A 23370-nucleotide genomic window follows, 5' to 3' on the forward strand; every position below is an offset into this window, starting at 1 on the left:
CTATATTTCAAGTTTTTGCAATGAGTCCCTCCATTAGTGCACTTTTCTATAAGAAATGATGAAAGTGTGCATATTTGAAATGGAGACACAAGCTTCTTGCTCTTGCAGCCTCTTCTCCGCAGCTTGTAATATTTTACTGACTGAATAAAGACACAGGACATTAAGCAACAAAGCCTGCCAGGAGGAACGTTCAAAATGTTCTGTGGAGTAAAATAATGTGCTGATTCAACACTGCTGAAGAACAAAGTCAGCTGCAGTAGCTGTAAAAGACATGAGCAAACCTCCTATATGCACAATATAGAAAGAAAATATGTGTTGTAGTCCTTTTACACCAAAGAAAAACAGTAAGAGAGTCCACGATTCAGAACTGGCAATTATAGTCAACATTTTGACCAGCTTTCATTAATTTGTTAGAAAGCAAATAAGTAATCCGGATTTAATAAGTACAATTGCAACCCTACATTGACTTAAGCTACTAGAATATTTATTCCTGATGAACGGTTCTACCACAATATTAAAGGGGCCCTTTTATACTTGTTGTGGTGTTCTCTTTCCTGTAGGTGTATGTTTTTGTGCATTTAAATGATATGAAAAGGCTAAAATCCCTAAGTACTGGTAAAGTCAGCTAAACGCCTTTTCTCTATTTCACCAACCAGTGCATTGTGGGAGTTATGGTGGAGGTAGAGATGGTTCTTACTGATGTCCAGTGGTCTCCAGTCAGTGTAACACATGACATGTCATTTGTTAGACGCTTTTATCCAAAATGTAATCCACTGAGCCACAGCCTGCCCTAACACATGTGTTTTTGTGCCGATTCCTCCACTTTCTTTGCATTTTCACTACCATGCAATTCATGGTAGACAAGCATAAGTGATAAGGGATCAACTTTGGGTCAAACTTTGTAATGTGACGCATAAGGTTTCCAGTTAACTCCATTAATAATTCATTGATTAATTCATTGCCTAAAAGCAAGTGATGACTGACAATAAACAGGTGCATGCATATATTTTCCCCAGATATATAAACCTCAGTCACAACCGTGTTTCTGTAACCTTCTCACTTCTTACATCAGCCTGCAGACCCCTGCAGTGTTTCCAGCCTCAAACCCGTGGAGTGTGATGCTGTAATGATTTTGTGAGGTAAATTTGCAGCGTGCAGCAGTAATGTCGCTCTGCGAATTATGCCCTTCCCCACCCTTAAGGTGAATGAGTGAAACATATACACTGGCACGCTCTCATGGTGCAACGCTGCTGACACTGCTGAAATGTGTGATTTTTTTTTACACAAGTGCGATTCATGCACACAGCGATGAGGAGAAGATGTGTTTTTTTTTTTTTCAAAGAAATGACGCCCATTATGATACATTAACACGTTTTCAAACTGTCCTTTTACTTCCCAATCTGTTGTGTTACAATTTGGATGTTAAAGAGGCCCCATTATGCTTTTTATCTTTTAGGTTTTTTCATTTCGAAAATCCCTGTGTTCCCTCCAGAGTTTCTCGCCCTCTGAAAATCCCCCTTTTATCGGTCATTCATTTCTTACAATGTTTTATTTATTTTTAACATTTTTTTTTATTTAAATCAATAATTTGTATTCATTTTTTCCTATTTTACTTATTGGTGTACTTGACATCTTATCGTCATATTCATATTCTGCATTTGAGCTACACATTGTTTGCGCTTGAACTGACGTGAATATCTTAAAGGTCACCTATTAATCCACTTTGTCGTGTCTTTTATACATAAATATGTGTTCACTCTGTGCGAGGAGATTCTGAAAGTTTCAGGAAAAAAGATTCTCTCTTTTTATCCTGATCCATTTATATTAAAAAAAATCAGAAAATGTGCTAATCAGATTTTGGCCACTTTGTGAGGTCACAATGTTTTTTTGGGTTGTGCAACAATTAGCCAATCACCAACCAAGGTAACACCCGCCCACCTTATCACCTGAATCTCCTCATTAGCCACGTTCACACCGGAGTACTGTTCCCCGTACTTTTCCCGTTTAGTTCCGTTAGTCCCCTTATTATTATTATTATTATTCACACCAAAAAGAGTACTTAGTGCTGGGAACTTTTACCCCCATTTGTAGTGCCTGCTGAGAGGTGGTACTCTCTTGGGGGAAAAAAGTGCCCCAGTTCTGATTGGCTGGGCGAATTGCAAACCACGCCCCGTAAAACTCTGAAATGTTTTGTAGAGCCGCCATTTTATTATCAAATATATTGCAGAGGGGCGTGGCCAGCAGCAGCTCATTAGCATGTAAAGCTACAGACACAGAATCAGCACTTTTGAAACAGTGAACAATGAAACCAAACACTTCACAGACATGTTTTGTATATGAGACCTATAATATATTGATGAAAAATACTAAATAGGGGACCTTTAAAATAATGCTTTATTTTCATTTACAAAGGTCCCATGTCATGCTTTTCCGGTTATTACCCGTCCCCTTGTGTGTTATGAAGGTTTTTCTGCATGTAAATGGTCTGCAGAGTCACAAACCCTCAAAGTACACCCTGTAGCGAGTAAAACTCTAACACAGAAAATACCTGTCTATGCTGCCCCAGAACGCCTCGTTGGAGATTTTTCTTTTTCCATTGTTTGCTTCCTGGGTTCTGTGACGTGTGAAAACCCAAATCAACAACAAATGACCGGATTGGCCCAAATGGACCAATCCGCGGAGCACATCACACACCAGGATCCCTTGGCTAACTAACAGGGAGTCCCCATTGACTTGCATAGAGCTCCCTGAACGCTGGTAATAGACGAGTTGGGATCGCGGAGAAATGCTCTCCGCAGACCCGTTCTCACAGCGTTAGAAACCTTTTTCTTACTCAATATCAAGCCACACTTATTGTTTTTACTTCGGCTGTGAGTGTTTGTGTGTGCTCAGGATGAGTTTAACTTGTTCTCGCTGTATCGCCGACCCGGAAACCTGTCGCAGCAGCGAGCCTCGCAACATCCCGACCAATCAGAGCACACTGGGCTCCCAGGGGGGGGGGGGGGGGGGGGGGCAGGAGCTCCAACAATCCGTTTAGGACAGAGAGTGAATACACATACTATACAGAGATGCTGTATGAGAAACCAATGTGATTTTGGAAAATTCACTTCAATTTAAATCTATTCTAGTAGACCTCAACAATGGAAATATGATCAGTAGAAATGGCCATGACATGGGACCTTTAACCTGTCCCAAGGTCCCCGTCGGCGGGTACTTTTCTTCTTTTTTTTCACGACACTGTGTCTCAGGGGATCTTAATATTTAAGAACCTATTAATGTGTTATACCAGATTAACGGGAATAATCTCAGCTAACTGACGATACAAACCATTTTTACCAAAACAAAACACAAGTCTCATAAGAAGCATCTAATTGACCCCTGAGCAAAAAATGCGAACGGACTTTGGCACAGAACTCAAGATAAAATATACCCTTATTACTTATCGTAGCTGCACATACATTTTTTTACTGTGTTCAATCTGAATTTACAATAAAAACATCTATATTGATTCAGACACTTCTACATCCAACTCACAGATGTAACCTTGCTTTGAGAAAAAAGATTATTAATTTAACCCTTTTAGAAGATATGGTCATTTGTTCTGGGAATGTCATTTTCGAGCCTGAGACCTGAAAAACATGCTCGGGGCTTAAGGAGTGGTTATTTTTACTTAGATCTACGGTCTGATTACTTTTTTCTTGATTCTTCTTTTTCTTTTTTTTTGACAATTTCGCAATGTGTGAAAAGCAGAACTTTAAACAGGACTGTTTAGTGTGACAGCAGCTCATCCATCAGTCGCGGGACGAAGAGAGCTCGGTAAATACCTTCCAAAACACTTCACTGGAGCAATGAGCTTAATAAAGATGTCAATTTATTTTATTGATTCGCTTTACATCGCTATCCGTGAAACTACAGAAACAAGAGCCCGTCAGCCTCGTGGTGGATTTACGGCTGCATGATAATCAGACACACACATGCAGCAGGAAAATTGTTTTCATTCCCGTCACTTAACCACCCGGTGTGTAATGTCTTCACTCACACACACGCCAAATGATTTACGAGGCTGCGGCTCAGTACATCACTATTCATATCTTCTTTGCTGTTGATAAAGATTGTATTTGTTGATGGAGTGTTTCTTGATTGGACTCACAAGGGAAACCTGATATGAATCAACACAAAGACAAGGCTTATAGTATTAGATGGAACATTGGAAGCAATATAATTAATTTAACCACAGAAAGATGCTTTTAAATCCCTTTACATTTTAAAATAATGTATAAGTGATTTTTTTTTGCAATGGGTGTCATAGTCTGCTCCATCATTCACCAGTAGTTTTCCATTCACCTGTCTCACCTGTTTTCCACACCCACTCATTGGCTCACTCTCTTTCTCTTCTGCACCCATTAGCTTCTGCCAGTATTTAAACCCGCACCTTACACACACTCTTTGCCAGATTGTACTTTGCCTCATGCTTGTCTTTCCCGCGTTTGAAACTAGATTGCCTACCCGGTTCCGACCCTGCCTGTCCTCGATCTGCCTGCTCTGCCTGTCCCCTGATCCTGCCTGTCCCTCGACTATCCTGTCTGGCCTGTTATCCGACCCTGCCTGTATCCCCGCTGACCGCCTCGCTTACTCCCTGACTCTCTGCCTGTCCCTGACTCACCTTCTGCCCGCTGTCCTCCGGTGCGTTAAACTGCTTGGTTGGAATTCCTCAGATCCAGTGGAATCTCCAATAAAGTGTATTACCAATTCTCCTTGGTTTCTCGAGTGCTGCATTTGGGTTCTCCTTAAGATTGTGACAATGGGACTGCTATGCCAGTGAGCTTTTGCTTACAACATTGTGAAAAGAGGCGAGCATGACTTGATTACTTTCACATTGCTTTCTCTAAATTTGATTTTAACGTTAATTTTCATTAATGTAAGGAATAATGTTCGTCTTAATGTTAGCATTCTAATATTAGCTTATTAGGCTGTGGCGCAGTGGACTATAGGTCCAAACCCCACTGCAGTCAGCATGACGTTGTGTCCCTGGGCAAGACACTTCACCCCAAATTGCTCCTGTGGGGATTGTCCACAGTACTGAGTATGTAATTTGGATAAAAGCATCTAACAAATAACATGTATGTAACATATATATGTAATATTAGGCTGATGGGAATGTTACTGGGTTTGTATGACTCATGGTTTATAATAATGATGAGGTAATGGACATACAGTATATACAGTGAAAGTTGGCCAATTTTATAATCCCTGAACGTCAACAAGTGCTTCGGTCCCAGCTTTGTGCGTCACTATTTAGTGTCCCTTGGTTTCTGTTGAGCTTTGAGCTTCTTGCAGCGTTTCGTTCATGCAGCACTTTCAGAAAGCGATGTGCATGTGTCATCAAGTTGGTGAATGTTTTCTAAATGCTGAATGTGTTGTCAAGTTGGTGAAGATGTTCCTCATTTGCATGTGTTTTGGTACATTTGTGTTTGTATATTTGCATCATTGCTGAAGCTGCAGCATGTCTCTTCTAATAGAAATGTTTTGTGCCGTTGTAGCACATTTGAACCTGTTGGCCACAAATTGCTTTAATCTCTGCTTTCACTCCAGCACAACAACTGTGACACACTGACAAAAATAATAATAACACCAGGGTTTAGTATTTATTCCTGCAAGTCCATTTACAAAGCCAGGCCATTTAACCCTGCGAGCATTAGCATGAAAAACAATCTCTCCAAGTGAGGTCCATCTGCCTGTTGGACGGCTAACAAGAATCTGGCCGACAACATTCGGGGCTGTGACACAGCAGATTTACACAATCCACACAAGTCCCCTAATCCAGCCGAACATGCTCCAAAGCTGCTTAATATTTGAACCGAGCAGACGCAGCTTGAATTTGAAGCATTGAACACCTTGTGTTGCTCGCGGTGAAACCTGCTGATGTCAGTTTTTTAAACAGGATAGAGAATAAATGCTTGAACTCTGATATGAAAAGTGTTGAGAGCACCAAAAATAGAGTGGAAGAAAAGTCTCTAAAGTTGATCCTCCCAACGGTCTATATGTGCTACATTATCTTTGGGAATACAGTGTATCCCTTAACATTGAATACTCTTTTTCATACCGTGTAAAACCTTTGTAACCGTTGCACATTTCATCAACACTTTTGTACGTTCCTGCTCAAATTGCATCTTCTTAAAAAGGGGCCCAATTCAGCTATTTGGGGTTTTCAATTGTTCTATAGGTTTGTGTGCATGTTAATGGTCTCACAAATGATGTATCACTTGTATATAGACTCTTATGGCACTACTTCTATTCTATTTGATTGTATTTACTTGCACTATTTTTATCTGTGTTATTGTGTTGCACTGTTGGAGGAGCCTGGGACCTAAGATTTTCATACACATAACTGTTAGGGAATAATTTAATTAGGTATTCAACCTTTGACACAGTTAATAATTTTCTCCTCTCACTGTCTCTTTTCCCATGGCATAGGTCTACGGCCTTGGGTATTGCTGCTATCTCTCTTTAGGAGGGGCAGCTTGGGCGCACTGTTGTTGCCAGTCTATGACAGAGCACAAGCCGCCATGAGGTAGTTTACAGTTCAGTTCAGGTTCCCTGGCGCACATTCTTCCCTATGGATGAGAGCTCTAGTTAGATTCAGGGTCCATAATTGTTTAGTCTCACTGATAAAGAATGTTGATTATTACACTCCGAACTAGTTAAAACCTCGAGCTGCAGAAGAGTTCTTCAGAATTGGTTCGGCAACCGCTGTGTCAACTCGTGACACACCACCTGTCTTGTCAATTCTCCGGCCATAACTCCAAATAAACCATCAGTGTTTGCCATCAAAGCTCCAGCTCTCCTCGTGTCTCTTTGAGTCCTGACTCTCCATTGCTACAGAAGTTTCCCTCACAATAACTACACTGTAGCTATGTACGAATGACAATAAAAGCCTTGAATCTTGCAAAGGCTAAAATCCCTGAGTTCCCTCCAAAGGGAGTTTCTCTCCCACACACTCCCAAATGACAAAGCTATAGACATGTTCGGGATATTCAAGCCTCTCGATTAACCACAAAGCGTTATTCAGAACAAAAAGCTTTCTTTGTAAATTAAGTAAATGTTTTGAGAAGTTATTCAGAGTTGCCTGATTTGTGCTGACTATAAATGTGATGATCTCATCGCTGCGTCCCCACTCGGGTTATTCCAATGTAAGCACTTGGAGACATTTCAATCTCTGCTTAAAATGGATTAACAGCTTTTTCTGTCAAATTTCCTGTCCATGGCGCTGTTGGATTTCAAAGTAAGGGCAGGGCTAATTCGGAGGAGCTTGAACACTGTGTTTGATTTCCAACACAACCTCAGGCTTTGATTTTTGTTTTTGATTATCGTTTAAAAGTCTGCATTAAAAGTTGTAGTAAGGATCTGGCAGCAAATCAAGGCTAACTTTATGAGAATTCTTTTAATCAAGCTAATTAGAATTTCTGTCCATTCCCAGCTGGGCAAACTTGTTCTAAAATGATGCAGGTCATAATCATATCAGCTCTCATACATTTTTCTCCCTATATTTTCACAGCCAGCACATCTGTGTGAGTATAAGTTACAGCAGTACGCAACAACGCTCCTTTGATGTTAATTAGCACAGGGCACAATATGGATAGGGGGGGGGGGGGGTGAGATCAATAACGTCTACAAATGGGAAACCAGCTTCAAAGACAATTTCTGTCTGCTTTGAGTCCTGTGTCAAATCACCAGTTTTTTAGTAACGTTTAAGTTGACATTAAGTTCCTTCTTTCGGGTGTAAAACCTTTGACACAGGTTTTACACCCGAAAAGAAAGAACTAAATGTCAACTTAAACTTTACTAAAAAACTGGAGCCTCATTCGGCTGTGAGTGTGACGACACTACTACCTGCAGGTCCGCTGCAACTCTGACTACTTTTAAATGCAGACAAAAGACTTTTCTTTTTGCCGCTGCTTTTAATTGAACTATTCACATCTTAAACTGCACTGTAACTTTTATCCATGTATTTTTTCTTTTAATGTTTCTTTTATTATCTTTTCTTTTTAATGACTGATTTTAAATGCCATTTTAGCCGGCCCGGCTAAAATAACTGGATGGCCTACCTGCCTGTCAGCCTTCCATCTGTGCACAAACTTATCTCGTGCTCTCATTGGTCAAGTGCGCGTTCATGTGTGTTGGAGGGGCTCTGTAAGGAAGTGGCAGATTTTCTCCGGTTGTGTATTTTCAAATTCTAGCGCACTCGAGCTGGTTTCTCCAAAATTACCTACCCCACCTTTAATGTCTTTCATTTTTTGTAAAGCACTTTGAATTGCCTTGTGTTGAAAGGTGCTATATAAATACATTTGCCTTACAGACTGAGCCTGAACAGTGTTCGGGCCACATTATCCACCCACATTCCGGTGGTTGCATCACACACACAAAACTGTGTTGTGTGAATCACTGTTCATCATCAAGGTAGTCGCAAGCATGGAGTCAACTGAGGGTTACGTGAAGTATCAGCTGGGCTTACCCCACATCGACCACTTGATCGCGGTGCTCTGTGTTGTTGCCATTGTTTATAAGTTGACAATGTTGCTCGCCCAAAGAAGAGCTGCGATGCAAAGTATGGAATTGTTTCCAGGACCACCGTCGCACTGGCTCTTTGGACATCTGAAGGAGGTAATGTGTATAATGACTGCTCAGTGACGCAGAAGCAAGTGCAAGGAGCAAGTAATAATAATAATGTATTAATAATAATAGAATCAGAAACAGGTTCATTGTCAAGTAGGGTTAGGGTTAGAACATGTTTCAAATGGGGGGTGCTGTGGGGATGACACCAGGGCCGGTTCTGACCAATTTGCTGCTCTAGGCAAGATTTTTGCTGGTTCATTTATATCTTATTTTACCAGTTAACATTTATTTGTTTATCCATATTTTTTAATCTCTCCAGTTTTAAAGGATATTGTTGGTTTACTGTCCTATAGTATAGATTGGAATGATTTCAAACCTGTTTTTATTTATCCCAATAATTATAAAGGTGTGCCTTGGAAATATGTGTTTACATAAATTGTGATAAAACCGTTTGAGATAACTTAGACTAAAGTGAACTATCTAAACACTCAGTCCTTTACCTCACTGAGCCTCTCAGGGCAAATGGAACCGGGGTGAAAAGGGTGTTATCTTTACTTAATTATGAATGTTAACAGTTGTATCAACAGCTTTTACAATGTGCTGCTGACTGCTGGAAAGTGGTTTTACTTCAAATCAAATCAAGTTTTATTTATATAGCACATTTATAAACGATTTTTGGTCGAGCCAAAGTGCTGTATTAAATGTATTTATTTCCTCCATGGTGTTTACCTGCTAATGCAGGTGGGGCCGACCAGTTATACAAGAGGTAGATACTAGATGTACTTTTTTTAATGAGCCACATGCACCAACATAATTGGGTAACACTTTATTTTGATAGTCCATAGTTAACACTCCATAAGTCATCAGTTGACATTCAACAACACTGTTTCAACAGACAAGTAACATGCATTTAACTAACTGCCAGGAGAATATAAGGTACATCTCAAGTGTTGATCTATAGATTTTACAAAAAGTGTCTGTTGACTGTCAACATGTTTTTTGCAACAGGTTATTAACCGATATTCAACCTTACTATCTGTAGATTGTGTCAACATCATCAAAATTGACAATCAACCACTCAAAATCAATCTGTCAGTTGAAAGTCAACAGGGTCATGTCGACTATCTGTTGATAATCTGTTGAGTCAAGATGTCAACTAAAGATTACATTAACCATTAGTTGATGATCAACAGATAAGCAACTTTAGAGTTGGTGTTATTTAATTTGGGTTGTCCCTGATTTGAACTTCTTTACATTTATTTAAGTAACAATTTGGATGCAATTAAGGCTTAAACTTAGCAGTTGAGTATTAGTTTAGAGCATCACAACTCAGGGGATAACGTTGTCCTCTTCAGGCTCCAGCATATTGGTTAAGCTTCACCTATGTTTTTATGTTTTTACTTTCAGTTTAAGCAGGATGGGTCGGACTTGAAAAAGATTCTGAAATGGGGACAGCAGTACCCTTATGCTTTCCCAATATGGTTTGGTCCCTTTGTTTGTTTCCTCAACATTCACCATCCAGACTATGTGAAAACTATATTGACATCTACAGGTGTGTGAGCCATTGTTTTATATCTTTACTGAAGTCATAAACCTTTACAATGTAGCAGTTAAGTCAAATTCATCTTTTGACAATGCTTTTTACTACGTCGTATAGACCCATATTGGTTTATTATCTGCATTTCAATAAACAAAGGTCAATGTAACATAATGTGTAATTGTTTATTTTGTAACAGAGCCAAAAGATGATATGATATATACTTTTGCTAAGCCTTGGATGGGTAAGATTGCTTTTACTTTCTCCTATAGCATATTTTGGCTTACTGCCCAGTATTTCCTGTTAAACTGCTTCCCTCGCTGACACATACTGCCTCTGTCTGTCTTCAGGTGATGGCTTATTGGTGTCTGAAGGTCAGAAGTGGTTTCGCCACAGAAAGCTCTTGACCCCAGGTTTCCATCATGCAGTTTTGAAACCCTACGTAAATCTGATGTCAGACTCTGTTAAAACCATGCTGGTACGTTAATGACAGTTTTTTTGCCAAGTTACATTTCACATATTGTACAAGGAAAATGCTTTTGTGTAAAGTGCTATAATAAGTAGTCAATGGTGAAGTGATGTGGAGGAAATATAGGCTTAGGCTTTCCAGATGCTGCAGCTATTTTGTGTCAAAGTTGTTTCAGCTAAGTGTGTTGAAGTTTTTTCCACGTCCTGCAGAGACCTCACATCTGTTCTTTCACTGTTGTCAGGACAAATGGGAGAGTTATGCAAAAACCAATGAGTCCTTTGAATTGTTTAACCACGTGAGCCTTATGACACTGGACAGCATCATGAAGTGTGCGTTCAGCTACAACAGCAACTGTCAGACCGAGAGGCGAGTCCTTACAAACGTTTTCCCGCCGCCATTCACAATTACAGGTTTATGTTCTCAGTTGTCTGAACTGTTTGTCTACGTTCTTATTTCAGCGGAACAAATGAATACATCAAGGCAGTGTATGAGATCAGAAATTTGATTAACCTGCGGTTCACTACGTTTCCATACCACAATGACCTCATTTTCTACCTCAGCCCACATGGCTTCAGACAAAGAAAAGCATGCAAGGTGGCTCACAGTCACACAGGTAAGATGTTCACAGATATTACCTTCATGACAATCTAAAACTGAATTTAGCTTGCCCATACATCAAAATTGTAAAGGCTCTAAACTGTAGGTTTATGGTTGCTGCATTTTAAGAGTTACTGGGGATATGCTCATTCATTATTCTCTTATTTTGAAGGGGAAGTCATACGAAAGAGGAAAGAAGCACTCCAGGACGAGAACGAGCTGGATCGCGTACAGGGAAAGAGAAACGTGGACTTTCTGGACATCCTTCTCTTAGCGAGAGTATGTTATGTGCCATGTATTGAATTCACAAAACGAGACACTTCTGATCAATGAAAAAAAAAAAACATACGTAAAAACTGCAATTGTCAAAGCCGTAAACTCTCTATAGAGATAATGAATTAATAATCGTGAGAATTTTAGTAATGAGATATTTAAAGCATGAACAGTCTTAAAGTTGCCGCACATTTAAAAAGCGTAGTTGTGTCATGTTTATAACCTGAGATGATCGGACGCAAATATTATACTGTATGTGCTTAACCTGCACGGGGCAAAACACTAGGGCAAAAGGAAACGTAGAAGCTTTCTCGAATGAGCATTGATATGCTGAGCATGAGGCCACTGGTACAAAGGCAACAATCTGGTTATTTTACTCTTATGAGGGACTCTTGAGCAGCAACTTCAAAGTTATACATTTCTGTTGTGCACATATAATCAATAGGACACAATAAGCTAATCAATGACACCTAGCTGACATTAGCTGTTTCTGTGCCAATTCCAATAGGCCTGCAATTTGTATGGTTTTTAATCATAGGTTTTTGGATTAGTAGTGTCACATTAAGACATAATATGTTGATTACTAATGTTTTAAGTTTGCCTTATATTTAAGGATGAGAACAAACAGGGTATGTCAGATGAAGATATACAAGCAGAGGTGGACACCTTCATGTTTGCAGGCCATGACACTACAGCCAGTGCCATGTCCTTCATCCTCTACTCTCTGGCCTGCCACCCAGAGTACCAGAAGATGTGCCGGGATGAGGTCCTTCAAGCCCTGGATGGCAAGGACACCATGGAGTGGTAGGCTTACATTTGGAAACAATGCAATGTATGTCAGTGCTGCAAATTGTTGAACTAACACTTGTCTGTTTACTTTTTAGGGAGGATCTCAGTAAAATTCCATACACTACAATGTTCATAAAAGAGTCCCTCCGCCTTTACCCTCCGGTACCAGGAATGTCCAGAATCACCACCAAGACCATTACCTTTTTTGATGGAAGGACTTTGCCTGCAGGTTTGTCTTTAATGGTTATTTGCAGATGAATGTGAATACAGCACCATACAGTTGCATGCATCAAACGTTTATACCCTGCGGTAAAAGATAAAGATTAACTTTGAAAACAGTTATTTTTATTGAGTCAAGCTTGCACAAATGAAGCTGTTAACCTTCACTGTTTGACTTATAGCAGCAGGTTTACAAAATTGTCTCAAACATAATATATGAATTGTTTTTCCCTGCACAATCTTATTACAAATACATTTTTGTTTTGCTCTTATTTGTAGGGAGTCGTATTGGAACAAGTTTGTATCCGCTTCACAGGAATGCAACTGTCTGGGAAAACCCTGAAGTAAGTAAAGAAGATCATTCTGTGGAAGTATTTTTAAATGTCTAAGCTCACATATGCCCATAAAAGTAAACCTATGATACTTCTACATAAAATGTTTTTAAATAATTTTTTTCATTTTCATTTGATCGTTTATTTGAATAGGGACAATCCACATTAATGAACACTTTAGACAAATAATGCTCAAGTGTAAATATGCCAGATTTTAGCTTTGAGCTAATTGAGCTAATATAAGATCATGACATTTGTAAACATAGCATTTCAGAAAACATGACGTTGGGCGATGATGATTTGTCTGTCAGTCTGCGACAATCTTAAATACTTCTTCTTTTGAGAATAGACCAACTTCAGGGCCACCACACAAGTGACAAAGTCATTAAATTAGTGCACAATTAATGCAAACCCTATAGTGCCTGTAGTACAGTGGTTCCCAAACGGTGTGCCGTGAGGCAAGTCCATGTGTGCCGTGGGATTTTGTGACAACCATACGTTATTATTGCAATATACAACTACACAAAAATAATTATTTAATTTTAAATTTACTATCAGTACTTTGTAGCTTTATATGTACGTAATCTGCGCGACTTGTGCGTCCACAACTCCACGTGCAGTGCTGCATAAACATGGCTGAGTCAGCGATAACTTTCGAGGGGTGGAGGTATGCCCATTATTTTGAGTTCGTCCGAAGAATAGACAGGAATGTGACGGTGAGGTGCAAACTGTGTCCAGGCCAGAAGCTGTTATCCACTGCTGGAAACACCACGTAAAACCTCAACAAGCACCTGCAAATAACACATGCTAAGGTGAAGCTAACGCACACGCTATTTGTTGTTTGTTTATATCACGTATATCTTCTTCTCTGTCTTCCGGTTGTTGCCTGTTTTGAATGACAGATACACACTACCGCCGCCTGCTGGTAAGGAAAGTTATTGCCACTCACGCATGTGCAGTTCGTACGTGCTCGAGTAAAGTAACGAGTAAAGTAACGAGTTACTTTATGTAGATAGTAACGAAGTAGTGTAATATATTACTTTAAAAAAAAGTAATATGTAATATATTACATTTTTTTAGTAACGACCCCATCTCTGGAGTTGGCGTTCTCTACTCTGGTTTACATGAAGAACAACAGGAGGTCACGGCTCTCTGTTGAACAGGACTTGCAAGTGGCCCTCTCCTCAGTGCCACCAAGGATTAAACAAATCTGCGCGCCCCGACAGGCACATGTATCTCACTAATTTGTAAATCGGCAAAATATTTACAATAGCACATGTTTCAATGCTGATTGCTGAAATGTTACATTTATAATTTGTAGTTCAGGACCATGGACAATGCAGCTTCCTTGCATTGACAGTTCTCTGTGCTGAATTTCTGCTGAGTTTCCTTTGCCTCATTTTTTATTTTGTGACCTGTCTGGTTTAAATGAGTGTGTTGCTGCTTTGATGAAGCCTAATTTGATAAAGTTTCAAATTAATTTCTGAAATATTTCACGAGTAATATAGTTGTCTTTGTCACATTTTATTTGGCATTAGTAAATAATTATGCACATTTACAGATATTTTACATGATATGAGTGATAACACGTGTTATAAGGGCTAGGTGTGCCTTGAGATTTTTACTTGTCCTTTGGTGTGCCTTGGGCACAAAAAGTTTGGGAACCACTGCTGTAGTATATATACTGGTCCGAGATGTCATCACAGAGTGACTCCTAGGAGCTAGCATGGTTTATTCACTCACTGTATTAGGGGTGGGCGTGAGCATGTACTCATTAAATGTTAAAAGTGTGATTAATGCCACACTGGTGTTTGTTTTTCCATCTTGTGTCAACCCAGGTCTTTGACCCACTGCGTTTTCTCCCGGAGAATGTTTCCAAGAGGCCTCCTTACGCATTCGTGCCCTTCTCTGCTGGGCCAAGGTTTGTCCTCATATGATACCATGCAGTGGCGGATTTAGGATTGTAGGAGATCCGGGGCTTAGCCCAGGAGTTGTTGGCGGGGGCGGGGGGGGGGGGGGGGTGCAGGGGTAAAGTGCTATTTTTTACAAGTGGGGGGTGGACCGAACATCCTTTAGGGGGGTCGTCGCCTCCTCTAGGGGGGACCGGGGGCATGATCCCCCGGGAAGATTTTTTTTTAAATATTGAAGGTAAAAGCATCAATCTGGTGCACTTTGAGAGCAACATTAACCCTACCTTAAGAATACCTTAAAGCGGACAAAAGGCACTGGAGAACACTTATTCATTAACAACCTTTAATGAAGCAAACTAATGCCTTAATTCACTCAAATACAGTTGTTTACATATTTTGGTGAAACGAATGTGCGTAGAGTTTTAAAGGATGCGGATAGTCTCACCTTGATTCTGGCACATTGCTTATCGTTTTATAGATCTATTCTCCTCCACCATCTTTGTTTGTGACGTAAAGAGTGTAATGCTGCGTTCACACCGGACGCGATGCGAATATTCGCTTCGCTCTAATCGCTCGAGTTTCACCGCGGCTAACAGCTGTGTTTACTCGCATCATTCAAACAAGACGCGCTGGCTCGGGAGCTACAACTACAACAAAATGAACATATTTTACCGTGATTAAATTGTAATACACGTTTCTAAATGATGCCGACGTAACAACATACTGATACCGGTTAGTAAAGACCATGAATGAATGCTTGACAAGTCTGCAGACAGACGGCAGGCGAAAAACCTTTTAAAATGCTTGTTTTCTGAATGGAGATTGGCAGAGGTGGGACCAAGTCATTGTTTTGCAAGTCCGAGTCAAGTCTCAAGTCTTTGCGCTCAAGTCCGAGTCAAGTCTCAAGTCTTTGCGCTCAAGTCAAGTCTCAAGTCAGGATGGGCAAGTTCAAGTTCAAGTCAAGTCCTAAACTTTGACAAAACGAGTCATAAACAAGTCATTATGTGCTTTTCACCAAATGTAATGATCAACAGAATAATACTCAATAATCAAATTGTTCTTTATTAGTCACATTAATCATTTAATAATCCATTTTCTCTCTGCTGGTAAAGTAACGTGTGTTTTTCTAATTTAAGAGGGATCAGTAAGGTAAGGCTACCGTGACGGTTTGATTCAGAAGGAGTTTAATGTATAAGATCCCTGATGTTGAGGAAACCAGAATGTTTATTTCCACTGTGTACAACATGTTATAAGGGACCCACAATCTATCTTTATGCAAGGGATAATGTGCAGCGAGGCGGTCTCTATGGGGAAGAGAACACCTGCATCTAGATCCCTCTGCAGGTGGTACTTTAAGTATATTTTGATGCTAATACTTTTGTATTTTTACTTGTAACATTTTGAATGCAGGACTTTTTATTGTACAGAGTTCCTGCAGGTTTCGCAACTCAAATTTAAGACTTTTTAACACCTTTTTAAGACCACATTGAATAGAATTTAAGACCTATTTCACGGCAATAAAGTATGAAGGAAAATTGATATGAAAGAAGAAATACGTCCCATAATCACTTACAAAGTAAATGTATTCATGTTCAACATAAGAACAGTGACTGAACATAACAGCATAACAGTACAGAACTGAGTTAGCGTGTTAGACAAAAAGTGTGTGTGTGTGTGTGATGCCCCTTTCATACCAGCGCTTTTTCAGCTCCGGCTCGGAGAAGAAAAGCGCCGGTTTTTCCTGTTCACACCGCAGCGGCGCCGGCTCTTAGCTCCGGAATCCGGTTAACTTCCAGCTCCAAAAAATTGTCGGTCTAGAGGCAAGAGCTTCGGAGCTAAGAGGTGGCGTCGCTTACGTCTCTCTTACGTCGAGGCGTGCAGGAAACTAAACCCACCTCCCCTGAACATGGGTCGACTGTCATGCCTGCCTACAAGCAGTAGTGCTTATAAACACACTTTATAAAGTCAGGCAACACTAACCAGGCTTCGTGTGATTCTGTTCATTTGTACCTTACTTTGACCATCCGTTCACTGTTATTGATCATTGTGGAGAGAGGCAGACGTTTTGTTTTGTATTATAGCAGCTATCGGATGGAATCAATACATGGGCTGCACAGGTTGTCGTGTCCGACTATCACAAGTAGAATTATAATACAAATACGCCGGTAAAATGTGCCTGTAGAAAACGGTTTATGCCACAATAGGATAGCAATAGCAAGTAGTCAGTTTAGCTTCGGTTGCTATGCTAACATCACCCATTTTATACCAGAGAAACTTTCATAACAGCGTTGTGATACCAAACAGCGTCAATTCAGACTAACACACATTCACTTAGGCTAACGGTGTGTCCACACAGCAGCTTTGACCAAATCTTGAAAATCCTGGAGCTGGGCGTGTCTGACAGCTTGGGGATTTCGCGACCAACAACCAATCACATGAATATCACATGAATATCCCGCCCCCGACATACAAAGCAAAAAAACCCGAATCTTCTACACTATTGTCAAATAGGAAGGGCTATGATTAACATTTATTTTTTTAACATTTTGAACATTTATGAGATTAATGTTTATGGTGCTATTTTATGCTACATTCCATGCTGGCTAATGATACTGTCTATGCTTGCTAGCAACGAAGTAAACTAGCAACGAAGTAAACTGGATATAAAATCCCCAAACAAGCGAAAACCTACCAGTTTCACCCACTGTCTCTGCCACCTCCCCCCATGCCTGGTTCCTCCGGTTTGTATCCCGGTAAGTAAATAGGGACTGGTCATAAAGAACCGGGTGATTTGCTACCGCAATAACTAAGTTCTCCTCCATTTTTGTGGAATATAGAAATGAACTGCGGGTCTCGTTCTCCCAGCTTGCACGCGGTTTGATTGGCTAGCGCTTGAACTGTCAGATTTGCATAAACGGATCTGATTGGCTGTCGCTTCCAGCTCAGCCTCAAAAGTTGAACATTGTTCAACTTTGGAATCCTGAACATCCTGGAAATCCTGGAAATCTTCGCCTCGCCCCCCCACAATGCAATTCGGCGACAAGCGAGGGAAAGTGACGTCATCCCCATTCAAAGTCAATGGGCGGAGACGCGCTGGAAGCGGTGGACAAATCACCAAAAGCTGCTGTGTGGACGGGCCGTAAGGGGAACTGGGGATATGTATCAGCTGCTTGTGTGAGTCGGACAGTGAATACTTTAGAGCGGCCGCTGTGTGAGCTAACCGGGAGCTAACGGAGGAGAATAAACTCCCGTGGAAGAGCAGCCAACACTCACTGCTGCAGAAACACATTAATAAATAATGAACCACGGCACTCTGGAGCAAAGTATAAGGTTGGAGAAGTCGTTATTCAATTTAATCTGGCTTCGTGTGATTAAAAGCAACACGATCATCAACCCGACGCAGTTCCCCGTTGTTGTTGTTGTGAGCGCTGTAACGCCGTTGGGGAGCAAATCAGCGATGTAAACGGTGACGTCATGACGCAGCAGCGGCAGCACCAGTCGGGTGATGGGCGGTGTGAACAGAGCGGGAGCAGAAAAGGGAAACCGGAGCTGAACCAGAAAAGCTCTAGCTCGGAGCTAGAAAGGGAAAAGTGCTGGTGTGAAAGCCGCATGTGTGTGCATGTGTGTGCTTGAGTGTGTGCGTGTGTGTGTGTGTGTGTGTGTAATTAATCATATTTTAATCGCAATTACGATGATTTTGGCCTGCCACAATTACGAAAACAACATCGGAAAAAAACGATTATTTTGCTTTGCTAGGTTGTGACAGTGCACTACAACATATTTGATCTAATTAATTTTTTAGTAATGTATCATTTATTTAATACATTTTTGTATTGGTTTTTCAGTTGAATTATACGTTCAGGGTAATCAACAGTTAAAAAGATACTGTTCAAATTATTATTTGTTTTAAAGTTCAATAAATAGATGTTTTCAAAGTCAATGAATAATCGTATTTAATAATCGTGATATTAATTATTGACCAACATAGTCTTGATTATTGCCATAATCGAGCAGCCCTAGTGTGTGTGTGTGTGTGTGTGTGTGTGTGTGTGTGTGTGTGTGTGTGTGTGTGTGTGTGTGTGTGTGTGTGTGTGTGTGTGAGAGAGAGTGACAAGAGCTATATTCAGTTCTATGCTGCCTTGGCTACAATCTTTCATCGTTGCTGTTGTATGATTGGTGTTTATCTACGGTATTTAGCGTCTACAGCACCTCCGCTTTTAGGGTTGACGTAGACCCAAACTTCGCCCGGAGGTCCCCCGGTGTTGTTGCAGGAGCTGCTGCATTAGCTGCTGCTGCACTAGCTAACGCTACATTAGCAAAACAAACGCTAATTTCTTTTGCAAAAGGTGCAGCGGGCTTCAAACACGTTCCCTCCACTGGTTTCAACCAAGCACTAAATTAGATGTTTTCCAACCAAATACGGTTGAACTTACACTTCCCCATATTTATTTGTAAGTAGATTCGAAGATAGGCTACATGAGCTGAAGCTTGGTTGCCTAGTTACTAGCTGGGTGTTCTCCAATAAGGGGCCGGGGGAAACAAAGTTAGTGATTACTGGTTCCATGTTGATTTAATTCAATACAAATTGTTGGGGGGAACTGGAAGGCTATTACCGTACTGGTTACTTTGCAGCCCGGACATTTCCCCCAAAACACATTTAGACGCTCTCGCAACATAGAAGTACCTTTCAAATCCGATCATTTTTAAAACTTTCTGAATCATATTTAAGACCTTTTTAAGGCCTTAAATTCAGATTATCAAATGTAAGACTTTGTAAGACTTGTTAAGACCCCGCGGGAACCCTGATTGTAACTTTTGTAATTGTCTGAACTTCTCCCACTTCTGACAATAAATCCTGAGTGGTTACCAAAAAAAAAACCTGCTCTGAAGGTTATTTTAATTTTACAAATCCTGCACTCAGCTTTGCTTTCTCCAATATCATTGAAAAGCAGCCAGATGCTGCTTCTTTTTTCGGTTTTCGCAAATTTCTTGACTTTTTCCGACGCGCTTGCATTTAAATCCGGCTCCCCGTCGCTCTGTGCAGCTGGCCTGTACCACTACACATGCTGTGCCCCCACCCTTCTTTCACATAATGGTATGATCCTAGTGTGTCCTCGCATATGATTGGCCGCATGGTGGCCCAGCTAAATAAAGACCCGCCCCTGCCTGCAAGGATTCTCAGCAAGAGTAGGAGTGGCTGAAGATTCTGCTCTCCCCAACGGGAGTCTGCTCTTCTAGCGGCAGCTCGCGATCGGCGTGTTGGAGACCTCTGAATTAAAGTATCAAGTCACCTCAAGTCAGAAGGCTCAAGTCCAAGTCAAGTCCCGAGTCATTGGTGTTCAAGTCGAGTCGCACGTGTTTTGTGATGTTGTCAAGTCGAGTCTCAAGTCATCAAATTTGTGACTCGAGTCTGACTCGAGTCCAAGTCATGTGACTCGAGTCCACACCTCTGGAGATTGGGTCGACCAGGCTAAGCTAACGTTGTATATGCTCACTCCACACTCATAACAACGGCCTACAGATATAAATAAACCAGCGACTGTATTCGCCATGACACAGTCAGTCTGTGGTTTGTACTTGTTTAACTTTTGTCCAGTTTCTGAACAGATATGAGGAGCTGTGATCTCTGTGTGCTAACTGCTAACAGCTAATGGCTGATGTTTTCTGGTTGAACGTCGGTAACGGCAGGCTGAGAACCTCACCGCTGATTGGCTTCCGCGAGAACGCGTCACGTGAATTTGACGCTCGAGTTGAGAAAATTTAACTCTCGCGTTTGACGCGGCACAGTTCAATCGCCTCAATCGCGTGATTCGCGCCGCATCCACCGCTTCATGCTCATCGTCGGAGCTAATTCGCGTCTGTCCGCGTCTCTGCATTGACTTTACATGTAATCGCGCCGCCCCCAAACATCGCATCGCGTCCGGTGTGAACACAGTCATGTTTCTGATTCAGACACTGAGTGGATGCAGTCACAGCCAATCGGAGTCTGATTCAGAGGGTTGCCTGTCAGTTCCGGTGCCTGTCAGTTCCGTTGCTATGGTTCCAATTTTTAGTCATGTTCTGTATACATACTAACATATAAGGGTATACTTAGTGTGGTTACTCCATGTTTACTAGCTATAACATTAACGTTACATCACTCTTTTTCACTTCTTACTCAGTCAGCCAGAGTGCAGATATCATCATTAGATTAACAAACCTGAAACATCATCCATTTCTTCACTGCTGGTGATGACATTGTTGTCAGCTGTTGATACTGCTGCTGCTGCAGCTTGTGGCGCCTGCTTCGATGAAAATAACTTTCTAATATCCATAACTTTATAGGCTATTAGCTTAAAACTCGTCAGGCACTAGGAAGGATCATTTCTTCTTCAGGGCAGGGAAGGCTACGCAGTACGCAGGCTAATGTCCCGCAGCGGCTGCCTCTCTGGTGGACTCCGGTACTGCACATTACTCCCGACACATTTTTTTTTTTAAGCGAAACGTCCGGGGCTTTTCAGAAAACATCCGGGGCTTTAGCCCAAGTAGCCACCCCCTAGCGCCGCCACTGATACCGTGTGACTAGCTCACTAAAAATAGGGCTACAGCTAAGTTTACAACACATTACAATAGCCCTGCAGTAAAAAAATATTTGGCAAACACGAAAGGCTTACTGAAAGGCTGTTGCCATATCTTCTTGTCCAACCTATTCCAATATTATGTCAATCAAAAATATATATATCATTTGGTATTGACTGTTCATCTGATTTCCATAACCTTAAGTGCTGTCTTCCTATATGATGTTACTTTAAAGCTTAATTTATCACCATATTCCTCTCATTGGTGCTGTTTTCCTCACTCAGAAACTGCATTGGTCAGAACTTTGCCATGAACGAGCTGAAAGTGTCCACAGCGCTGACACTGCAGAGATACCATCTGATCGAGGACCCGACGCAAACACCACAGATAATTCCTCGAATAGTGCTTTGCTCACTTAATGGCCTCCACATCAAAATAAAACCTGTAGACCCATGAGTGAACATGGAAATAACTGTTGAAAAAAAACCTGGGAAATAAATGACTCATAAGGGAACTTCTATGATTTGACTAAACTAACAAAGGAGTTGTCAAAATGTGTCAAAAGGAAAACCTAAGTAACATTTTCGTTTCATCATTTATAAATGCATCTCAACCAACCTGGTCCCACCAGAATGCGTGACTCCACCACGACTCCTTAACACCGCATTGCGTGGTGGAGTCACAAACTCTGCTACATTTACGTGTCTGCACCACGGAAACAACCCCAATGTAAAGTGAATGAGGCTCCTTTGTCGTGGTGCACACACGCATTTCTACAACGTCCAGCAGTGAGCTTTTATTCTACAAACGTTTTTAAAATCTACTTTATAGCTTGTAGTAACTCACGGTGGGCTTCTTTTATTTTATTTGTATTCATAATAATTTGTATTTTTTGTCAGAATGTATTATGGTGCATTAGTTACGAATTTTTGTTCTCAAAAAACAGTGCATTGTGTGTAATACAACTGGGATTTTTATTAAATTAGTTAGTTTTTAAGGAAGGCCAGAGCTTCAGCTGTGTCAAATAGATTGTTCCCTTTAGTTAACGTTTTTTTAAAAGATAATTATATTCCTATTTGATCATGTCCCCTTTGTATCACGGACGCAAAGAGCAATGTGAGCATCCATTCCCATTGGATAACGGAGGATTTTACACCCGGAAGTAAGTATTCTCCTTACTGTCGATTGATTTTACAGTGATATCTGCATAGGGATGGGTATTGTAGAGTTATATTTGTATTTATTCATGTTAGCAAACTATGGATAAGCTTAAAATGGGAATAATTTGGGTGAAACTGTGAGCTGGATGTGGGGCCTGTTGACATGTGTTTTTGAGGACAAAGGAAGATGGGGGGAAGGTGAGAGCATGTCTTGATTTGCATTTAATTTATCTAGCTACAGTGGTTGGGGAAACCTAAGGTCGGAGGTGTCTGTGATATTTGGGCTGCCAATCAATGAGCTCTAAATGGGAGGATCTGATAACTCCTCCCATTGTCAAAGAGTATAAACAGACACACACGCGGTGTTCAGCCTCTTTCCTCTGGCTGGCTCACGTGCAGGTAAATTCGGGATCCCAGGGATTAACTGTGTTGAATGTGTACTGTATTGATTGTATTGCATTGTCATATTATCATTAAAGTAGATTATTGTTTAACGGTTATTTGGTAGCTCTGGATTCCTTCCTGTATTAACCAGCTTGATAGGAATTATAGCAGGTAACAAAGAAGTAGTGGCCAAGGGGCTACTGTGAAACCGAAGAAGTTGACCTGTGATAATGAAACAATTTTGTAATATTTTAACAGACATTAGAGTAACTGAGGTTTGAAATGTAGAAAGAACATATTACAGTTAAAGCTAAAACATAGTAGTGTATTGAGACAGAATTTAATTTAGACAACATCATGTAACTAGCCTGGTAAAGAAGTAAAAGCCATAGACTTTATTGTTTAGGTCATTATGGGGATATACATTTCATCTACATTTATAATAGAAAGACATTTGATGACAGTTTGTTGGAATTCTGTATTCATTTTTTCAGCGTGATAATATCTAAGCACTGACAGGTAGAAGCAG

The 23370-nt window shown here is 40.7% G+C and overlaps 2 protein-coding genes across 3 annotated transcripts in view; one reads left to right on the forward strand and one right to left on the reverse strand.

Moving 5' to 3' along the window:
• pcp4b (Purkinje cell protein 4b) overlaps nt 1-23370 on the reverse strand; it is a 118274-nt gene that overhangs the window by 31344 nt on the left and 63560 nt on the right. The window lies entirely within an intron of this gene.
• Nucleotides 8469-21956, forward strand: LOC117551656 (cytochrome P450 4B1-like). 2 transcript variants are annotated; one of them, XM_034224599.1, is made up of 12 exons: nt 8470-8661; nt 10021-10165; nt 10350-10394; nt 10501-10628; nt 10861-10985; nt 11078-11232; nt 11389-11495; nt 12103-12293; nt 12374-12507; nt 12777-12841; nt 14668-14750; nt 21582-21956. In XM_034224599.1, exons 1-12 carry the CDS (start codon nt 8470-8472, stop codon nt 21751-21753), a joined length of 1542 nt encoding a protein of 513 aa, XP_034080490.1. In that variant the 3' UTR covers nt 21754-21956. The 2 variants fall into 2 exon arrangements, with proteins under 2 accessions (XP_034080491.1, XP_034080490.1); XM_034224600.1 differs by lacking the exon at nt 14668-14750 and having other exon boundaries at nt 8469-8661.

This window comes from Gymnodraco acuticeps, unplaced genomic scaffold (assembly GCF_902827175.1).
Source record: "Gymnodraco acuticeps unplaced genomic scaffold, fGymAcu1.1, whole genome shotgun sequence".
Lineage (NCBI taxonomy): Eukaryota > Metazoa > Chordata > Actinopteri > Perciformes > Bathydraconidae > Gymnodraco > Gymnodraco acuticeps.